This window comes from Saimiri boliviensis, chromosome 14, assembly GCF_048565385.1.
Source record: "Saimiri boliviensis isolate mSaiBol1 chromosome 14, mSaiBol1.pri, whole genome shotgun sequence".
Lineage (NCBI taxonomy): Eukaryota > Metazoa > Chordata > Mammalia > Primates > Cebidae > Saimiri > Saimiri boliviensis.
The window spans coordinates 60,464,211-60,483,352 of record NC_133462.1 but is presented as its reverse complement, the minus strand read 5'-3'; the positions used below and the strand labels follow the sequence as shown (position 1 = coordinate 60,483,352).

Here is a 19,142-nt window from a genome sequence, read left to right as displayed (position 1 = left end):
AGGGCTGAGAAGCACTGGACTAGATGACATCTAAGTCCTTTCTGACTTATTTGCCTAGGATGCACTCCGAGAGACTAAGCCAGGATTCCTGGCTCCCCACATCTCACAGGATGGATTTGTGGATAGTCAGAGCATATGTTTGGGGATGAAAGACACTTCTGGGATCCAAAGATCTTTAATCTCTTAATGACCAGCTTTTTGATGATTTATATAAATTGTTCACCATTCCTTCATACTTGTCTGAGGCTAAGATACTGTGTACAGAGGTTGACTTTCCCACCCCACCCACCGTGAAGGACTGTGCATAAACACACACACTCGCTTACACACATCTATAATATACAGTGCTATAAATAGATACACATGCACACAAGAATAAATGCATAGGGATGTTCAAAACCATTCCCAAGGGCAGAGATGCACACACAGATAAATCCACTGTCAGAAATCTCGGGCCCAGAACACTCAGACTGCTTGGGAAAGGATTCCTTTTGGTGGAAACGGGGCTGTTTGAAAGAAGTGGCACTTCTGTCTATGGAGTAGTGATGGGGGTTAGTAATGGTCTTCTGTAAGCTACCTGCTCTGGGCAGAGGCAGGTAGCCCACATAGGAATACTGAGGGCAGGTGCTGAGGACATCCTTGTTTCTCACACAGATTCGGGCCGATGGTCCCCCCCATGGTGGGGTCCAGTACGAGATGGTCTCTGTGCTTAAAGACGGAAGCCCCATCCTCCGGGACATGGCCTTCTCCATTGATCAGCGCTACCTGTACGTCATGTCGGAGAGACAGGTAAGTGCTAACACGCATCTCTCCTTTCCAAACTCCAAGAAACTGCTGGCAATCTGTTACCTTTGTTCAGAAACTGTTCAGTCCAAGAAGAGAGACCTCTGGGCTTGCAGCACCGGGGTCCTGAGAAAGGCAGCATCCCTGTAGGCTTTTGCAGAGAGCTAGAGAGAAGCAGCCGGGGGCCAGCCACTTCCCGGAGCCTTCACTCTAGGCCACAGCCCCTGTCTCAGCAAGTGATGAACAGCCCTGCAAGAACAGGCCAGACTGTGTGGAGCAGCTTGGTGTGATTAGGAGGTAGATTTACTGCTCCCAGGCCCACAGAGTCTGCTGCTCAAGGGAGCCAAAGAAGTGTAAATAATCCAGGCCTCCAGGCTGGGCCCACTCCTGGGAGACGCAGACCTAGGATAGGGCTCCAGAAGGAGAGAAAAATCTTGGCGCGAGTCTTAGACTGGTGCAGGGTAAAAGCTGGTCAGCTCTGGGAAGCTGACACCAGGCTTGTAGAGATGGGAAGTCCTGAGAAATAGACTTCTACCCTCTCCAGGGAAATAACTGAGCAAATCTTCCATCCTCTGGGAGGGATGGAGACTGTATCTCCTGTGAATACGTGTGAGTAGAGAAGGCAAATGCAGAGACAGCCATGGTGAAGGGAAAGGGAAACAGGGGAGGCAGGTGATTCATGAGATCAGTGGAGATCCGGAGAGCTAAGCAAAGGCCTTAGCCAAGCCTGGCACATTCCGTTCACTTGGTCAGTGGGTTAATAGTTGTTCACCAGCAGCAGGGGTCTTATCATTTTTCTAAACAGGGTAAGTAAGATAAAGGCCAAAGAAGGAGGAAAAGGATTGCCAGTCTATCCCAGCAGCTAAGCGTACTGACTTGAGCTAGAGAAGGATACTGGTAGGGCTGGAGGACCAGGGAGCTTTCACAAGGTGCTTCCAGGCTTATGTTATTCTCAGGTAATTCTGCAAGAATTCCAGGTTTCCTTGACCAAACTTAACCTTCCTAGAGCGCTCCTTACCTCCTTTCTTTTCGAAGGTAAGGAATATGAATTAGAGGACGTGGACGAGTAGAAGTAAGGAAGAGGGAAGTCTGCACATAACAGCATTAAGGGAAGCGGTGATGCAGCTCTGACTTGAAAATTAGTTCTTGAGGACAGATGACGTAAATCATATGATAATTGCATGCAAATTACATCGAGATCCTCTTGAACCCACCTGTCTTTTTCACCTTCTTTCATGTGGCCTCTGCAGTTGAAGTATAAACAGGTCCAGATGGGAATTTTGTGGATCTGCAGACGGCTTTGCCTAACCTAGAGTGGGTAAGACAGTCATGGAAATAAACACTGACCTGTCATTCCAATGAAACAGTCAGTGGGCCTAAAAAGAACCAATCCTGGGTACATATTTATTGGGAACAAAGTTCTGGGAATCATCAAACTGAATGGGACTTGGTCACTACTCATGAGTTGATTGCAATCTAACAAGAGAGTGACAGGTACCCAAATAGCCTAACGGCATCAGATCAAATTCTGTACATGCTCTGCTCTTTTATCCTGCTCTTCTTTAAGAGAAAATATTTTGCATTTAATAAAAATGGTAGATGCTTGTTATACAAATTCAAGCAATACATACAGCAAAGAAAACAGCAGCAGGTCACTAAATCTCACTACCCAGAATGTAACACCATGTTAACATTTGGCGTGCACCATTCCAGTCACTTATGCAGAAATACATACAGATGAAAGGATGGATGGGTAGGCGACAACCTATATAGATGGATAAAAGGATGGACAGAGAATGAATAGACTCACGTCTTATGCAATATTTTCAAGAGGCACTGTGTGCAGCAGAGGACCAGGCAGGTAGCTCTAGGTAAGAGCTCTTTCTTAGATTCTCTGAGCCCAGCGAAGTGGCAAAGAAGAAGTGACCAATGAGACTCAGTGGGACTGAGAAGGTACCAAGGCACATATTTTAGCTGCATATCTTGTTATCCAATGAGATGCTTTCTGAAAATGCATTCAAAATGTGACCAAAGAAGAGGGGCTGGGTCAGGGCTGGAGGCTGATGAGTGGGCTTCGGGGAATGTAATCACCTCCTAGATCCATATCTGACACCATCTCTGAGAGCATCAACCTGGCCACACCAAGTATCCACACAGCTTATTTGTAAATAGACCTCCTCTGTCTCACGTTCTGCTTCAGGTCCCCAGTTCTTGTTACAGTCTGCACCGAATAGTGGGGTTTAGCAGTAGCCAACCACAGTGGGCAGATACAGGAAGAATTTGGGTTTCTTGCCATGGGCTGTCTCTGGTCAAGTGAGATATTAGTAGGGGGAGCTCCCTGTACCAGATGGAGCTGTGATTAGGCGGCAAAGTCTCAGGGGGATTTGTGGTGGAGCTCTGAGGCCTGTCACCTGGAGAGCCGTAAATTGTGTAGAAATTAGTAGCCAGGTGATTTCACCAGGAGCTGAGTCCAAAGATGAAAGCCAAGAGCAGTTCAGGAGGCCCATCCGTCTGAAGCCAGCTGTGGATTAAGTACTCACACACAGCTCAGATGACTTCAAGGAAGCAGCTGAATGAGTGTCAGGAGAATAATCTATAAAAATGAAGTCAGATGTCCCGAGTTCTAGTCCGGCCTGTGCCATAACTGATAGAATCCTCTCACAGCTTCGGTTCCTCTTTCACAGATGGGAGGAGCTGCGTCAGATAACAGGCTTGTCTCTGAAGTCCTCAGGTCTGATTTGGACTTCATTTTGCCATGCTCTATGTCTGAGTGGCCTTGCACAAATCACTTAACCTCACTGTTTCTCACACAAGGTCAGTGTGAGGCTCAGCTGAGACAATAAATGGGGAATTTCTTTTACACTGCCTCAGAGGCCACATTCTATATGGCCCCTTCCAGCGCTCACGCTTCACGACCCCATTTCTCAGGAGTACAGAGACCGTGTGTGATGAGGAGGGGGCGGGGAGACATGACACCGCCAGTCATCCTCAGCCTAAGCCGGAGATCTGTGTTCAAGGCCTGGCTCCGTCTCTGACTTCAAGGGTGACCTGGGCCTTCAACTTCTCAGGGTCTCATTTTTCTCATCTTTAAACATGGAGATTATAAATCTAACTCTAAAGTCTCTTCCAGATCTTATAAAACTTTGTCTGAGGTCCTAGAATTGGGACTCTGCTCTCTGTCTCCAGAAGATGATACAAAAAGCACTAGAGATGGGCTTGAGACCAAACCAAAAGCATGGTGTTCTCTCTTCTAATTTTTAATATAAATTTTTTTTGTTTTGTTTTGTTTTGAGACCCAGCCTCACTCTGTTGCCCGGGCTGGAGTGCAGTCGTGCTGCCTTGGCTCACTAGAACCTCTGCCTCCTGGGTTAAAACGATTCTCCTACCTCAGCCTCCAAGTAGCTGGGACTGCAGGCGCATACCACCACGCCTGGATAATTTTTGTATTTTTAGTAGAGGTGGACCTTTGCCATGTTGGCCAGGCTGCTCTCGAACTCCCGACCTCAAGTGATCCACCAGCCTCGGCCTCCCAAAGTGTTGGGATTACAGGCGTAGCCACTGCACCCAACCAATTTAAAAATTTTCCATAAATGCCCAGCTGGTTTCAAAGTCCTGGACTCAAGGGATTCGTACACCTCGGCCTCCCAAAGTCCTGTGATGACAAAAGCAAGCCACGACGCCTGGCCAGCACAGTGTTCTTAAGGAGAGATTTATGAGGCCACATGCGCTCGTATGAGCATCTTCCCTGAAGGGCAAACACTGTAGAGAAAGCTGGAATGCTGGTTTGGTTATGGATTTGCACAGATGCTCTTTGACTTATGATGGAGTTGTCTCCCCGTCAAGCAATTGTAGGTTGAAAATATCGTTAAGTCAAATACATGTTTAATACACCTAACCTACCAAGCATCATACGTTAGCCTCGCCTACCTTAGACATGCTCAGAACACCTACCTTTGCCTACAATTGGGCAAAATCATCTAATGCAAAGCCAATTTTATAATTAAGTGTTGAATATCTCATGTCATGTGTGAAAGATTGTACTGAAGGTGAAGGAGAGAATGGTTGCATGGGTACTTGAAACAATTTCTACTGAATGTGTATTGCTTTCACACCATTGTAAAGTCAAAAAAAAATCATACATTGGGTCATCATAAGTTGGGACTGTCTATATTCCCACTTTGAGGCAGCAATTTAAGACTTTGGAGTTCTCTAAAAGTCTTGAGACCTTTTAAGACATCATGGGAATGGGTTTTTCATCATTTCACTTTAAAACAAATCTCTGGGCAACATACTCGGATCGTTATCTTCCACCCTGCTCCCAACCCTTGCCTCTCTGTTCCCCTACCACTCCTCCAAACATGACACGTGTAATATTCTTGGGGTGGTGAGAGTGGAACACACTGTGAGAGCAAAACCAAGTCTCTGGTCCTCCATTCTTCCTAGAGAGGTTTTCATGTCCCCACAGAGCTAGAACAATCCAATATAGCACTCATGTGTTCTCTCTCACTCTCAATTAATTAATTAAATGTAATTAAGAAATAGGACTAGTAAGTGTTGGGTCATTAGTGTCACTGCCTAACAAGTCAATGTTAATATACTGTTAATAGATCTAAGACTGGCCAGTCCCAGGGGAACATTTGGGAACTGATTCCCCAATCCTGTTAATTGCCCAGGTGCTCCGCGGAGAGGATGCCTGGCTCTTTCCTAGAAAGTCTGCCCAGCTTCATTGACAGCAAACCAGCAGATGTTATGAACATGAATTCCAGTTGCTCCCACATCCTCAGTGTCTAATGGAAGTCAGACAGCGAGTCCAGGGAAAATCAGGCTACGAGCCAAGTGAAAAACCAAGCAAGGAGATGAAAAGAAACTTGATAGCCCCAGTTTCCACCCAACTTGTCAGGCTGGCCACTCCCAGAAAGGGAGTATAACTCTATACACAGCGTGGATGGGAAAAGAGTATAGGGATGGAAGCAATTATTCTATTTTATACTTTAATTAGTTTGAATTAGCAGAGGGAATAGAGGCATAAAATGATCCAGCGAAGGGTGAAATGGAAAAAGGAGTCACAGTGGAGAATGGCTCCATACAGACTGGAAGGGGCCTTGGGAACAGCAGAAAGGATGGTGATGGGTGTGTGTGTTTGGAGTGGGTGGGGGGCATGGGAGTCTGTTCTCCATTTTGAGGCCTGGAGAGGCAAAATAGCACAGATGTTAAGACCTGGCACATGGGAGTCAGGCTAACCTCCATTCCATAGACACTAACTAAGTATATGGCTTCCAGAACATCATTCAACTTCTCTAAACCTCAGTTTTTTCATCTGTGTAATGGGCCTAACACAATTGTTGTGAGGATTGAGAGAATGTATATAAATCACCCAGCGCCATGTCTGGCACAGTGTTTCCAATAAGTGGTGGTAATTATTATCACTAGTGTTGTTCTTAGAACTTCTCTGGAACTTCAGGAAGTGTTAGAGACATCTTCCCCCACAGATTACGGTTGGCACAGAATTCCCAGTTTCAGGCAGTGGCCTCCAACTGCGGTTCCTCCTGCTGCCTCCCCAAGTGCAGCCTCAGAAACCTCCGGCCCAGCCATATGACAGCACTGGGCTGAGTCTCTCCTAATCTGCTATTTATTTTAAACATCCAGGAATGTGCCTGGCAGACTAAACAGTCCCGCTCCCCTCAGTACACAGGGAAGCAGCCTTAGGCCGATGTGTGAGGCCCGAAGGCCAGGAGAGCAGGCATCTGTGGAGAGAAGGGAGGGGGACCCTGAGCCCTGGTCAGCCCCCAAGTCCTCTGAGCCCAGGGCTGCATGCACGGATGCCAGGCTGCAAAGGGAATGCTTATGGGACTTTTCATGTCTGGCCTCTCCAGGTAAGTAACGAAGTCTCAAGCTCATTGCGAAAGATGGGTCTGCCACTCTCCAGGCAGTGAACGTTCAGACCCCAGTTCTGAATGTCCTAGATGTGCTTGTAGTTAGCACACTGTTCTGGTTATTTATTGCTATGTAACAAACCACCCCCAGGTTTGGGGATCTTAAAAAAAAAAATGTATTACGCTCAAAGACTGTAAGTCAGGAATTCAGATAGGGTACACGGACGATGACTCATCTCTATTCTATAATGTCTACAGCCTCTGCTGGGATGACATGAGTGACTGGGGCTGACTAGAAGGACAAGGGGCTAGAATTATCTGGAGGCTTCTCCTCCTACATGTCTGAGAAGTGGAAGCTGGGATCAGCTGGGACTGTTGACCACAGTGCCTTAGACAAGACCCTGCCATGTGTGTTGGGCTTCCTTATAGCATGACAGCCCCCAAGACAGTCAGAATTCTCGCTCATGGCAGCTCAGGACTCCAAGAGTGAGTACCCCCTACAGTAAGGTAGAAATTTTTGTGACTTGGCTTTGGCAGTCACAGTCAGTCATTTCTTCTGCTTGCCTCTTCCCTCTGCTGCCCACCACCCACGTGATTCTGATGCATGTGGTCCATGAGCACAAGTTAAGAACATGATTCCCCAGCTGCCAGTCACGGAACCACAGAGCATCAGAGCTTGGCAAGGACTGTACAGATCACCCATTCTGACCCCAGATGAGAAAGATGAGGGTCAGAGAGCACCCCGTTGCTACCCCATCAGCATTGTGCAATACCCAACACCCAGCTGGAGTCATCAGAACTGGTTTGATTTCTTCAAACATATGGGGAAGCACTGACAGCTTTAAACCTTGATGTTGGTTTGCTGAAGGTTGTATAAGTTCTAAGTGAGGTCTATCAAATGCCTATGGCCCCTGAAAATGCTCTCAGGAAGGGTTTGCAGGAATCCATCAGTAGCCCGGTCACACTGCCTGGAAACTGCCCCATCAAGAGTATGCTGCTTATAAATGGCAGTCTTCCCGTGGCAATATTGTCTCATCCTGCACAGGAACAGGCCTCTCAGTGGCCTACCTTCAGTATGCAGGGGAATGGGACCTCATCCCCATGGATTATAGGAAACCAACTTTTTAACTACATCTGTTTTACGTAATTTAAGAGAGTTGGGGTAAGGAGACTGTCAGCCTGGAGTTTTCAGAAACAAAAATTATTTGGAAAGATCATAAACCCACCCTTTCCTGAAGGTCTTAAAGGCAGGAGAGACCCCCTCCCCATCACCCCCTAAGAAATTCTTTGCATTGTTTGAAGACCCTATGCAGTGTCTGGGGAGAGATGGAAGGACAGGCCAGACTCTTAGCATGCCATCCAGCAATGTCCAGCAGCTGCAGCAGAGGAAATTAATTCTGGTTTCCTCGGTTTGGAGGAGACCCTGTCGACTACTAACCTGGATCTAGAGCCAAAAATAAGAACCCTTTTCAGAGGTGCTGTTGTGGTCTGTGGGGCGGTAAGTCTTCTACCTGTAGCCAAAGCTACTGAACTGTCAAATCTCTAAGGCACCTAAAGACCTTGGGGAAGAGAAAGAAAAAAATGTGGAGAGCCACACTTCCAGATGTCCCCTGCTCATTTATTTTGACATCTCAGACTATTATTTTGATTGGGCACATTTGTTTAGTCCAGGCGATAAGGCTTCCCAGGGCGCAGGCAGAGCACGCCAAGGTGTATTTTTACAAGGCAGGCAAGGTCTCTGTAACAGGAGACCTCCCTTCTGCCTGGGCTGGGAGGCCTTGGCTAAGCCTCTGGGGAGGAAGGAATGTGAGGGGGCAGGGAGGAGAGTTGAGCCTGAGGGACTCTGGGGAGAATTACAGAGTTTGCGGATTAGGAAAGTGAGGATAAGCGAATTGCTGCTGCACTTTTGTTTTAAAATGTGTCACTTTCAATCCGAGCCTTTGATGCACATGTGTTTCTGGTTAAGGATGCAGGACCCCAGTGTGGCCCAGGAGCTGAGCGCTCAGATCAGCGCCTTTCCCAAAGAAAGGGCGGAATCCTGCCTCCCAGGGCTGCGGGTCCAGGCAACAGCGACCACCTCAAACCTGGGTTTTGACTTTTACCTCTTTCTTTCCCCATTTCAAATGTCAGGGAACAAAGAGGCAGACAGGGAGCTGATTCTGTGGCTATTAATACTCTCATGGGAGCATTTTTTTAAATAAATATTTTCACATGAGGGAAAGGAAATGCAAACCCACCCTATTAATCAGACACTTGGCTTGTTCTATTTAAGAGAGAAAACTCCAGCCTCTTATTTTAAAATCCTTTGGTTTGGAAAAAAATGATTAAATACGATGTCCAGGCTGGGAGAAGTGGTGCCAAGAACCTCATTTCTCTAAATGAGCGGGCGATTGGAGACTCTTTCTCTAATCCTTGAAAAGGGATTTGATTTTTCTTTCTAGATAGGTAGTGCTGAAGGTTGACACTCTGACTGCCCGGAATGATGTTCCTATGACCGGGAGATGGGAAATTATAGTGTCTCACCAGAAGGAAACTTACCCTTCCCCATTCTTTTAAATATGGGAAAGCTGAGGCCTCCAGAGAGGAAAGTTAATTGCCTCGGTCATCATCTGAATTACCAGAAGAATCGGGGTAAATCCTGAGTAACCTGGTCTAGCCCAGCATCCTTTTCCCGACTTGACAACAGTTTCACTCAGCACAGGCAAGTGTGAACACCTACTGCGTTTAAAAACTTTCAGTTAACAAAATTAAAACAACCTAGGCCTCAGAGGGTTCCCGAAGATGTTCCGAAGGGTCAAATTAAAATAGGGAAAGATTTGCATATCGTTTGCATACGCAGACTCATTCATTCAATAGACCATTAAGTGTCTACCATGTATAATGCATAGAGCTGTCCACTGACAAGTCATTTGCATATGTAGATATAGATAGGGCTGTCTTTCCAAGTAATATTCCAGCAAAGTCTCCTAAATAGAGCTGCCATGAAGATAAGTACTTTCTTGATTTATTTCTTTCTGCTGTTTTTGATGTAACAATAGACTATAAAGTATGCTTTTGTATAGCAAAAAATGAAATAGAAACCCTGCCCTCAAGGTGGTCAAATTCTGGAGGGCTGCAATGGTGTCTAGATAAATAACAAGACATGGTTATTTATTTGTATATAGGAGCAATGCTGTAGAAGAGATGTACTATATAGTCAATGATGAAAGTAACTCATAAACACATACCAGCAGGAAGAGACCTGTCCTGGTTCCCTCCATAATTGGGGTCACTCAAGGGATTCATCCTCTTTCTAACACAAGAATCCAGAGCTGGTTTATCCAGAGATTATCTAGCTAAAAGCAGCCCTTTATTTTACGGAAGAGGAGACGAGAAGTCTGAGGGGGAAGTAACTCCAGAGAAGACAGGGTATAAACTGAATGTGGAGAAGCAGTGATGGACTATCAGTAGTTTTCTGACAGCCATGAAGAGCAGGGGCTCTAGAGTCTCCCAGTCAGCCTGGGTTCGAGTCCTGGCTCTACTGCTTACTGCCGTGTGACCTTGGCCGAGTTGCTTCGTCTTTCTGTGCTTCAGTTACCTCACCTGTAAAATGGGCATAATTAGGGCATCTGTTTGAAGATTAAAGTAAGTAAATTAATGCATAAAAACTACTCTGGAAAGTACCAGGAACATACTACCTGCTGAGTAAATGGTAGTAGCAGTAATTATATGTTCACGGTTGTGCCCCCATACATCGTCATCAGGCCAAGCCCTGCAGATCATGCTTTGCAAACAGCCACACCTAAAAAAAGCATAACCAACCTGCCTTGCCTTTTCAGCCCTGCCTTATTTAAGCTGTGTTGAAATCTAACTAATATTTTTGCCATGTTTTTATTTTAGTTTACAAACATGACCTCAGCTAATACACCGGTCCCATGAGATAAGTATTACTGTCCTTGCCTTTTTTAAACAGATAACAAAACTGACATTCAAGCTGACTAAGTAATTTGTCCAGGGTCACCAAGCTGTCCAGCAGCAGGGCTGGGACTCCACCCCACACCTCTGCAGCCAAATCCACACCTCTTCAGCTTCCTGAGGCAGAGCCCCCTGGCTGCCCTGTGGCTGCAGAAGGCTCCTCCCATCTTGCTCTCCCCACAGCCCACTCCCAATTAGGAAAAGGGACCAGAGGCAGCTTTCGGGGCTCCAGGAGACCCTCACTTAACACCTGCAAGGAGATTGGAGTAGTGCACTGTTCTGTCTAAAAAACCAATAAAGGAAAAAGCACTGCCCCGGGCCGACATGGGCAGTGAGAGGAAATGCCTCTGGTGGTCAGCGTGCAGGGACTAAAAGTACCACGCCCCAGGAAGTTACTGCTGAGTTTATCCTGTGCAGCAGGCCCAGCGCCTCACAACCATGATCCCCACTCCTCACAACAACCTGGGAAGACAGGTATTATCTCCCCTGATTGACAAATGAGGAAGTCCAGGTGCAGCAATGTTCAGGGATCTGAACTAGGTATTTCTAGGACTTTTAGGAGGCAGAGCCACGAGTGGGGAGCCTGTCTGAGCAGTGCAAAGCTCCCGCACTGCTTACCGTCCCCCAGCACCTGGAGAGGCCAGAGACCCCAGTGGGAAACATCATGACTCCTAGGCATATTTTCCTACCCCCATCCAAAGCTCGGTCAGTCTGGCAAAGGAAAAACCTTTGCAAGGAGGGCAGCTGCAGAACACAGGTGAGGCATCGAAGCCCGATTCAGCCTCTCTGGTGCTATTTCAAGTGTGAGCCATGCAAACGCCCATCAGCTCAACCACTTGCCCTAAGTAAGAAGTTCTCAGGCTCAAGAAAGCCTCCTGCGTTCGCCATCTTAACTCTCTTATCCAGCCAGACACGGGTGGTGGTGGTGGGGGGGTGCAGAATGACATCCCAGAGCTCTGCAGCCTCCTTTTCAGCTCCTTCCAGGAGCGATCCCTTGTGCTCCCTGCGTTGAGTTTCGGTAATTGAATGTGCTTTATTTAGACCATAACATTTAGTGCCACTTTGGATTTCCAATTAGGCTTCAATCAGATGCCGAGAATCTGATTCGTTTTGTTGTTTTGATCAACACGAAAGATGGCAACATCAGAGGAGCCGTCAGGAAAAGTTATTTCCATCCACTGATGACTAGGACAGTTTCTGTAGTGTGAAGATACAGGTTCGGAGGTGTCAAGAGAAGCATCCTGCATCAGGGAAGGGGGCGGGGGGCAAAGCGGAAGTCAGCGGACCCCTGGAGATAAGCACAATTGCAAGTCCTGCAGTGCGTGGTCAGGACTTGACAAGGCTCCTCTGTATGTGGGCCAGGGCCCTGGGTGTCCCTGAGCGAGGGGAAAGGTGTTGGTCTCCACCCCAGCGGTTTTCTCATACAAATGGTTCAGGCTTGGACAGCCCCTCTCAGGCCTTTGGGAGGCCCTGTGAACAAAGGGTTCCCAGGAGGTGGGAAACTGACCACCACTGGTTGATTTCTTTGAAGGCCTCTGAACGCCTCAGCCAGAAGTGACCAGCTGTACTTGTTTATAGAAATATGTGGGGGCTTTTTCTCAACACTTGTGAGTTCTGGCCAGCCACTCGCAGCTGCTGCCTGTCAGATAAGGCTTCTCCATGGGATTGATCCTAGGGACAACATTTGGAATCCAGCTTTGAACTGCCAGGGAGTTTGTTGAAGGAGAGAGGTGACAGGATGGCAGGGCGGGGATGGGAGAGTGGCCTGAGGAGTGGTAGGTAAGAGACTGCCCGTGCCAGTCATCAAGAGTCGCTCACCATGCATGTGAGTCAAGGCCAACTGGAGCCTCATTTTCCCCATGGATAAAATGTGTTTGAATGCCCCTTGCGGCCATGACTTTGGGTACATTCTGGCCACGAATGTGTGTGGAACGGAGGCTGCGTGCACAGCGCTCGGGGGCTGATCCGGGTGTGAGTACTCGTGCGCTTGGTGCGGGTGGTGAGTGAGATGAGAGCAACATTCCTGCGTGTTCTGGGGGTGTTAGTGTCTACACTGAGTTAGTGCTAGTGTCTACACTGTGTTAGTGTTAGGCTCTTTCATATACCATTGCATGCACCCACTAGGGGAAATGTGTGTTCCAGCCCTTCTCCTCCCAACTTAACGCTGTTTTCAGAGTCCGGCTTGGCTGCATTTCCAGCTGGCCCTTTGATCTTTCTGTAGCAGACCAGCTCAGGGACTCAGCATTTCAGCCGCAATCTCTGCTTCATAGTGTGCATGCCTTGTGGTTAAATTCCCCAAGCCTTTGCCACTGTGCCTCAAGTTACTTCCCTCACCTCACCTTGTTCCCCCCAGGTATTACCAGTCCCCCACCTTGCAAACAGGCTGGGGTTTAAAACTCCCACCAGGTAGAGAGAAGGCTGGCTGTATCATCAGCTGTGGCTTAGCAAACAGTCTGGGTTCAGCCTCTGTCCTTCAACTAATATTTAATTATAAGAAAGAGGTGAGCAGAGTTGCAAGCCAGGTAGCAGGAAGATGGGAGAGATGAGGAAAAAGTGCTCTAGCAGTTAGCCATCAAATGGCTCATCAGACAACCTTTGAGGACCTACTGCGCTCACAGCAAAGAGCGTATCCTTGCACTATCACATACATATGGAAAACAGACAAGTAAGTAGTGAGTTACAATATGGTATGCAGAGTGCTGGGATTACAGGAGAGGGCACCACCCAATACAGCCTGTGAGTCAAGGAAGGCTTCCTGGAGGAGGTGATGCTCTAGGTGAATTGTGAGAGGGGAGGGACTCACCCGGCGGAATAAAAAAGCAAAGGAGTATTGTTCAAGTGAAGCAAAGCTTGGAAATGTGAGAAAGTTTGCCATTTTCAGGCATATTTCCCAAAATTTGATACTGGCAGAGCTGAAGGCAAGGATTAGGAGGCATCCATCCTCACAGAATTTCTACAGCACACAGATAAGCAGCCTTCAGGTGGGCTCAATCCACCCACCCTTCCCAAAAGGGATTCCCACAGCCCCTGCTACTACAAGCTAGAACTTGGTAGGAAGCCATCATGCACCCAGCCCCTGGTTCTCTCTGTGCCAAGCTTACCAGCAGGTCCTCTGGATGTGCCCTGGCTCTAAATAACATCATCAAGAAAAAAGATGCTCGGGTAGAGTCCCAGTGCTGAGGCCCATTGTGACCTTCCCAATCCCCTCCCCTCAAGACAGCCATTTCTCTGACTGCACAGCAAGGAAGACCTCTGCCCATCCCAGGTTCACGGGAAGAGGATAAAGGAAATGAGATCGTGCACTCATTTCAGCCATTCATTGCATGATTTCTGCAACATTTATTGCTGGCAGAGCCTTTGCCTCTCTGGGCTGCTACTATCTCCCAAAGAGATATCACAGCGTTCGGTACTTAGTAGGTACTCAAGAAACACATGTTGGAGCTTAGGAAGAAGAGAGGAGGGGCAAAAAAGAAAAATATCTATGAAAAGAAGGCATTCTAGTTTACTGTCAGGCCTCATCTTTGGAGGCAATTAGAACTGTATTCATATCTTGGCTCTAGCACTCTGATGTGGCCTGGTGTATCCTCTCTAAGCCTCGATCTTGTCTTCTGTAAAGTGGGCATAACAATAACACCTACCTGCTAGGACTGCTGAGCAGGTGAAATCCCTATACAGTGCCTGGGACAGAATGAGAGCCAAACCCTCGGACACGGCTCCAGCTAAGCCCTGCGTTTTCTCTCTGCTTCCGTGGTCATCTCCCTCTTTCGCTACCACGGAGTCCCCCACAACTAACATGTTGCCCATTTTTCATCCTTAAGTCATCTGCCAGTTGCATCTATTTCTAGCCTCTGTCTTATGAGACAAGAATAAGGAAGGAAAACAGATAACTGTGGAGGCTCATTTGCCACTTGTCAGCTGCTGCCGTCAGCGGGCCCTCTTGTCTGCTTCTCCCTAGGTGCCTGGAAAAATCATTGTGACCTTTTATTTACTGGTTGATCTAGTCAGCTCTTGGCTCCAGGTCTCTCTGCCTGTCCCTGCAGGCTCCCTGCTCTCCCAGCCCTCAGTCAGCCAGTGCGGGTTCCCTGCCTCCCAGGCGCGTCATGCCGAAGGACGGGCAGGCTGTGCGGGGCCCTCGGAGCCTCCTTGTCTTCATGATCAGGTTCCTAAAAACCTGTGGGCACAGAGAGGAGGGGCAGTCAGAGCTATTGATCTTTCCTACTCGCTGCTCTCACCAGGGGGGATTTCTGCTGGATCCTCTCCAGCAGGCCGCTTCTTCCCGCCCCATTTTACTGAGCAGCTAAACTGAGCTTGAGGCTAGCGAGTGGCTGCCCCAGAGTTACCCCGTAAGTCAGCAGCATACTCCCTCGGCCCCTCATCCAACTTTTGAGCTTTACCAGGTTCTTTTCATCCATTTCCCTTCAACCTCTTCTACTCCCTACATCCGCTCCCAGCACAGCTGGCTGGCCATGGCCAGCGGCTATTTATGCTTTTTTTTCTCTCTGTGCTGTTTCTGCTTTTCTTTCTCTCTGTCTCTTTTTTTTTTTTTTTTTTTTTTTTCTTGAGATGTGATCTTGCTCTGTCACCCTAGCTGGAGTCCAGTGACGCGATCTCGGCTTATTGCAAACTCCACCTCCCGGGTTCAAGCGATTCTCTTGCCTCAGCCTCCTAAGTATCTGGGATTACAGGCATGTACCATCATGCCTGACTAATTTTTGTGTTTTTAATAGAGACAAGGTTTAACTGTGTTAGCCAAGCTGGTCTTTGAACTCCTGACCTCGTGATCTGCCCACCTCAGCCTCCCAAAGTGCTGGGATCACAGGCGTGAGCCACAATGCACAGCCTTCTTTCTCTTTCTCCCTGGGTCTAGCCATGTGTTTTTCTGCAGCTCCTCTGAGCCAAGTGGACTGAGGTGTGCACCCCAGAAAGTGGAGGGTGGCTATTGGGAATCAGGGCAATTGTAGTGGTGACAAGGAGACAGAGGAGGCTAACACATGTGTGCTGATGAGAAGACATGCCACAGAGGTCCCTGGAAGACCAGGAATGAGACAGGCAGACCCAAACTGTCTATGTCTTGTTTGATTATAGGAGTTAATCGTGTATACAGCATAAATGTGACCTTTTATTTACTGGTTGTGAGTAAATAAAAGGAGTGTGTGTACATGCACACCTTTGTGTATCATACCCAATTCAGCTTCTGGAAAACAATCACCCAAGGTAGAGTATGGCTTTCTCATTCCATTTTCTTCAGGCCATCTCCTTGGACTTCTCAAAGTTTTCATTGCCCACTTCAGATTTGGCAAGGCTTATGCCTCCCTCAAATTCGGAAAAAAGGAGTTTTGAAAGCCTCTTTTGCAAGTCAGCTCCCTGCTTTCCAAGCTCTCTTCTTGGCCCTTACTGTCAGCATCAATTTTCTGCAGGGAGTGATTTAACCTTCATTTATTCATTAATTCCTTTTTCCTCTTAACTTCATTAGGTAAGATTTATAAAGGTGCTGAATTGGAAAGGTCACCTGTCCCTGGGCCCAGGACACAGTGTGCCTGCCTCTCTTCTGTGTGCTTCCTTGCAGGACTGCTTCTGAGGCAGGAAGGTGAGGAGATAGCAGAAGAGTGAGAGCAGAGCCTGTGCTCCAGGAAGGCAGGGCAGGCAGGTGGATATCATGGGCTCTGAATATGCTTCCAAATTGCCTGCTTCCTGTTGGAAGGCAGGATGGCATGGTGGGAGGACGGGCTCTGTATTAGGCACGTCTGGAATCCTGGCTCTACTCTTCCTAAGCATCAGCCTTCCCCAAGTTACCTGTTCTTATTAAGCCTTCAGTTTCCTCTTAAAAATAATTGTCAATAATGCTAGAATCAGGTTCTTGCAAGGATTAAATGAGATGCTGCATGAGCACAGAGCCTAGAACACAGCAAACATTCAATAAACAAATTGAAGATATTTTTAAATAGATCTTCAGTTTGCCAAGACAAGCCTTGGTAGCACTGGGCAGTCATTGAATCACGAACCACGGGAGACTAGCGTGCAGGAAGTCTATTTGATTCCCCCAAGCAAGCTAAACCCACATATTCCATGATTGACCCTATCTCCAGAACCATAGGAAAAGCCCCAACTCATGGGGGAGCCTGGCGTCAAGGTTGCTTCCCAGGGTCTAACAGATTTCTGCAGAGAGTCAGGGTACACTAGCCTCCTGCTCACTGCTGTCACCATCTGAGGCCCACCCAGCAATTGTTCATGGTCGTGGGCCTTTTTTCAAGTCCCTGAGGGCTGCAGGCTCAGCTGCTAACCATCTCAAGATGCTATCTCTCTCATTGCCAGCCTCCCTAGAAGGAGGGGACGCAGTACAGACTAAAGAGTATGCAGGCGTTCTGAACTTGCACAAAGGTCAGAGTGTCTGCCTGCTGCCGACCCCAGGCTGTCTTTCCTCCTGTGACCCCAACAGAACTCAAAACCATCCCAGTCATTCACAGTGAATTCAGCCCCCTGAACTTCTCTAACTCTTAAGGTAAAACCGCCTGTCTGGATCTATCTCTGTGGTGTCTTCCCTCTCAGGCTTTAAGCTTCTAGGGGACCGGATGCAGGTCAGAAGGAGCCCATCCCCTCTCAGGGCCATTTGTGCAGCCAGAACTCAATCATGTGTTTGAGAAAATAATTTTAATAGAAAAGCACAGAGGAAAGTGGGCAGGCAAACCTGTTCTGTGTGCCAAGCTGAAATATGGGGTTTGAATATGATCACAGAGGATTACAAGAATTAATTTTATTTTATCTAATATGCTTCGAATTGGGCTTCTGGAATTCAACATGCAAATGTATGCTCCTAGTGCAAATTGGAGCATGCCCAGATTAATGGAGAAAATTCTCATCACCTCGCTTCTCTCATAATGCAATTTCCCTCACCTGGGATCACCTATCTATTTGCCAAAGATGAACCAAGGAGTAAATTCTGATGGAGGAAGGAATCTGAGGGCTGGATAAATCTGACCAGTGCCTCCTCTATGGCAGATGGAATGAAGAGAGATGCTGAGCAGTGGATGACAGCCCTTCAAAGAGCATGAGGACTTCAGAGCAGCAGCCAGGGGAAGCCCAGACTGCTCCTCTGGTCCCAGAGCAGCCCTCACTGGCATACAGGTCACTTCCAGTGCATTACGTTACTTCCTGCTATCCTCCCCTTCCAGATTTAATGAGGTTCTTTGGGCATTGATAATAAACAATGCCTGACTTTTTAGAGTGGCAACATTGTGTTATTTCATAAAATATGGCCCGAAGAAGTTCTAAGAACAACACTAGTGATAATAATTACCACCACTTATTGGAAACACTGTGCCAGACATGGCGCTGGGTGATTTATATGCATTCTCCCAATCCTCACAACAATTGGGTTAGGCCCATTACACAGATGAAAAAAACTGAGGTTTAGAGAAGTTGAATGACGTTCTGGAAGCCATATACTTAGTTAGTGTCTATGGAGGTTAGCCTGACTCCATGTGCCAGCTCTTAACATCTGTGCTATTTTGCCTCTCCAGGCCTCGAAATGGAGAACAGACTCCCATGGCCCCCACCCACTCCAAACACACAAACCCATCACCACACAGTGTAGTTATTGTTACATTTTGAAGTGAATTTGGGTCTAACAATGAATTTGATTCTGAGAGTTTCACAGTATCCTTTGAGAAAACTGAAGATACAAGTCACTGAATAGCCCGAATCGAAAGTGACCAATGTTCATACCTGAATGTCATGGCCATACCTCATTCTCTGAGCTTCTGCCCTGGTTCTTCGGCTGTGGTCGATACCACTACCATCATGCCTGGCCACTAGGGACATTATCACTTGTGACACCAGCTTGGCCTAGCTGTGGACAATTTCGTCTCCCTATAGTTCAAGCTAAGTCAATATTTGAATGTATAGGAAAGAACGAAGGCCTCACATGCATAGGAAATACATTTTCTCAGCCTTCTTTAGTTGGGCTTGCCTAAAACATAGGGTATCTCTAGTTCTACTTTTTTTTTTAGAGGAGTTTCGCTCTTGTCACCCAGGCTGGAGTGCAATCACATGATCTTGGCTCACTGCAACCTCCGCCTCCTGGGTTTAAGCAATTCTCCTGCCTCAGCTTCCCAAGTAGCTGGGATTACAGGCACCTGCTACCATGCCTAGCCAATTTTTGTATTTTTAGTAGAGACGGGGTTTTGCCATGTTGACCAGGCTGGTCTTGAACTCCTGACCTCAGGTGATCCACCATCCTTGGCCTCCAAAAGTGCTGAGATTACAAGCATGAGCAACTGCGCCTGGCCTGGTTCTACTTTTTAAAACAACTTTAAGGTTCGGGGATACATATGCAGGCTTGTTATATAGGTAAACTCGTGTCACGGGAGTTTGTCGTACAGATTATTTCATCACCCAGGTACTAAGCCTAGTACTCAATAGTTATTTTTTTCTGCTCCTCTCCCTCTTCCCTCTCTCCACCCTCAAGTAGGCTCCAGTGTCTGTTGTTCCCTTCTTTGTGTTCATGAGTTCTCTTCATTTAGCTCCCACCTGTGA

General features: G+C 47.4%; 1 protein-coding gene across 1 annotated transcript in view; it reads left to right on the top strand.

The window, feature by feature from the left end:
• PLXNA2 (plexin A2) overlaps window positions 1–19,142 on the top strand; it is a 219,210-nt gene that overhangs the window by 102,158 nt on the left and 97,910 nt on the right. Inside the window, exon 4 of the mRNA XM_003930409.4 lies at window positions 655–789. Coding sequence (XP_003930458.3) covers window positions 655–789 — 135 coding nt within the window. The remainder of the gene's footprint in view (window positions 1–654; window positions 790–19,142) is intronic.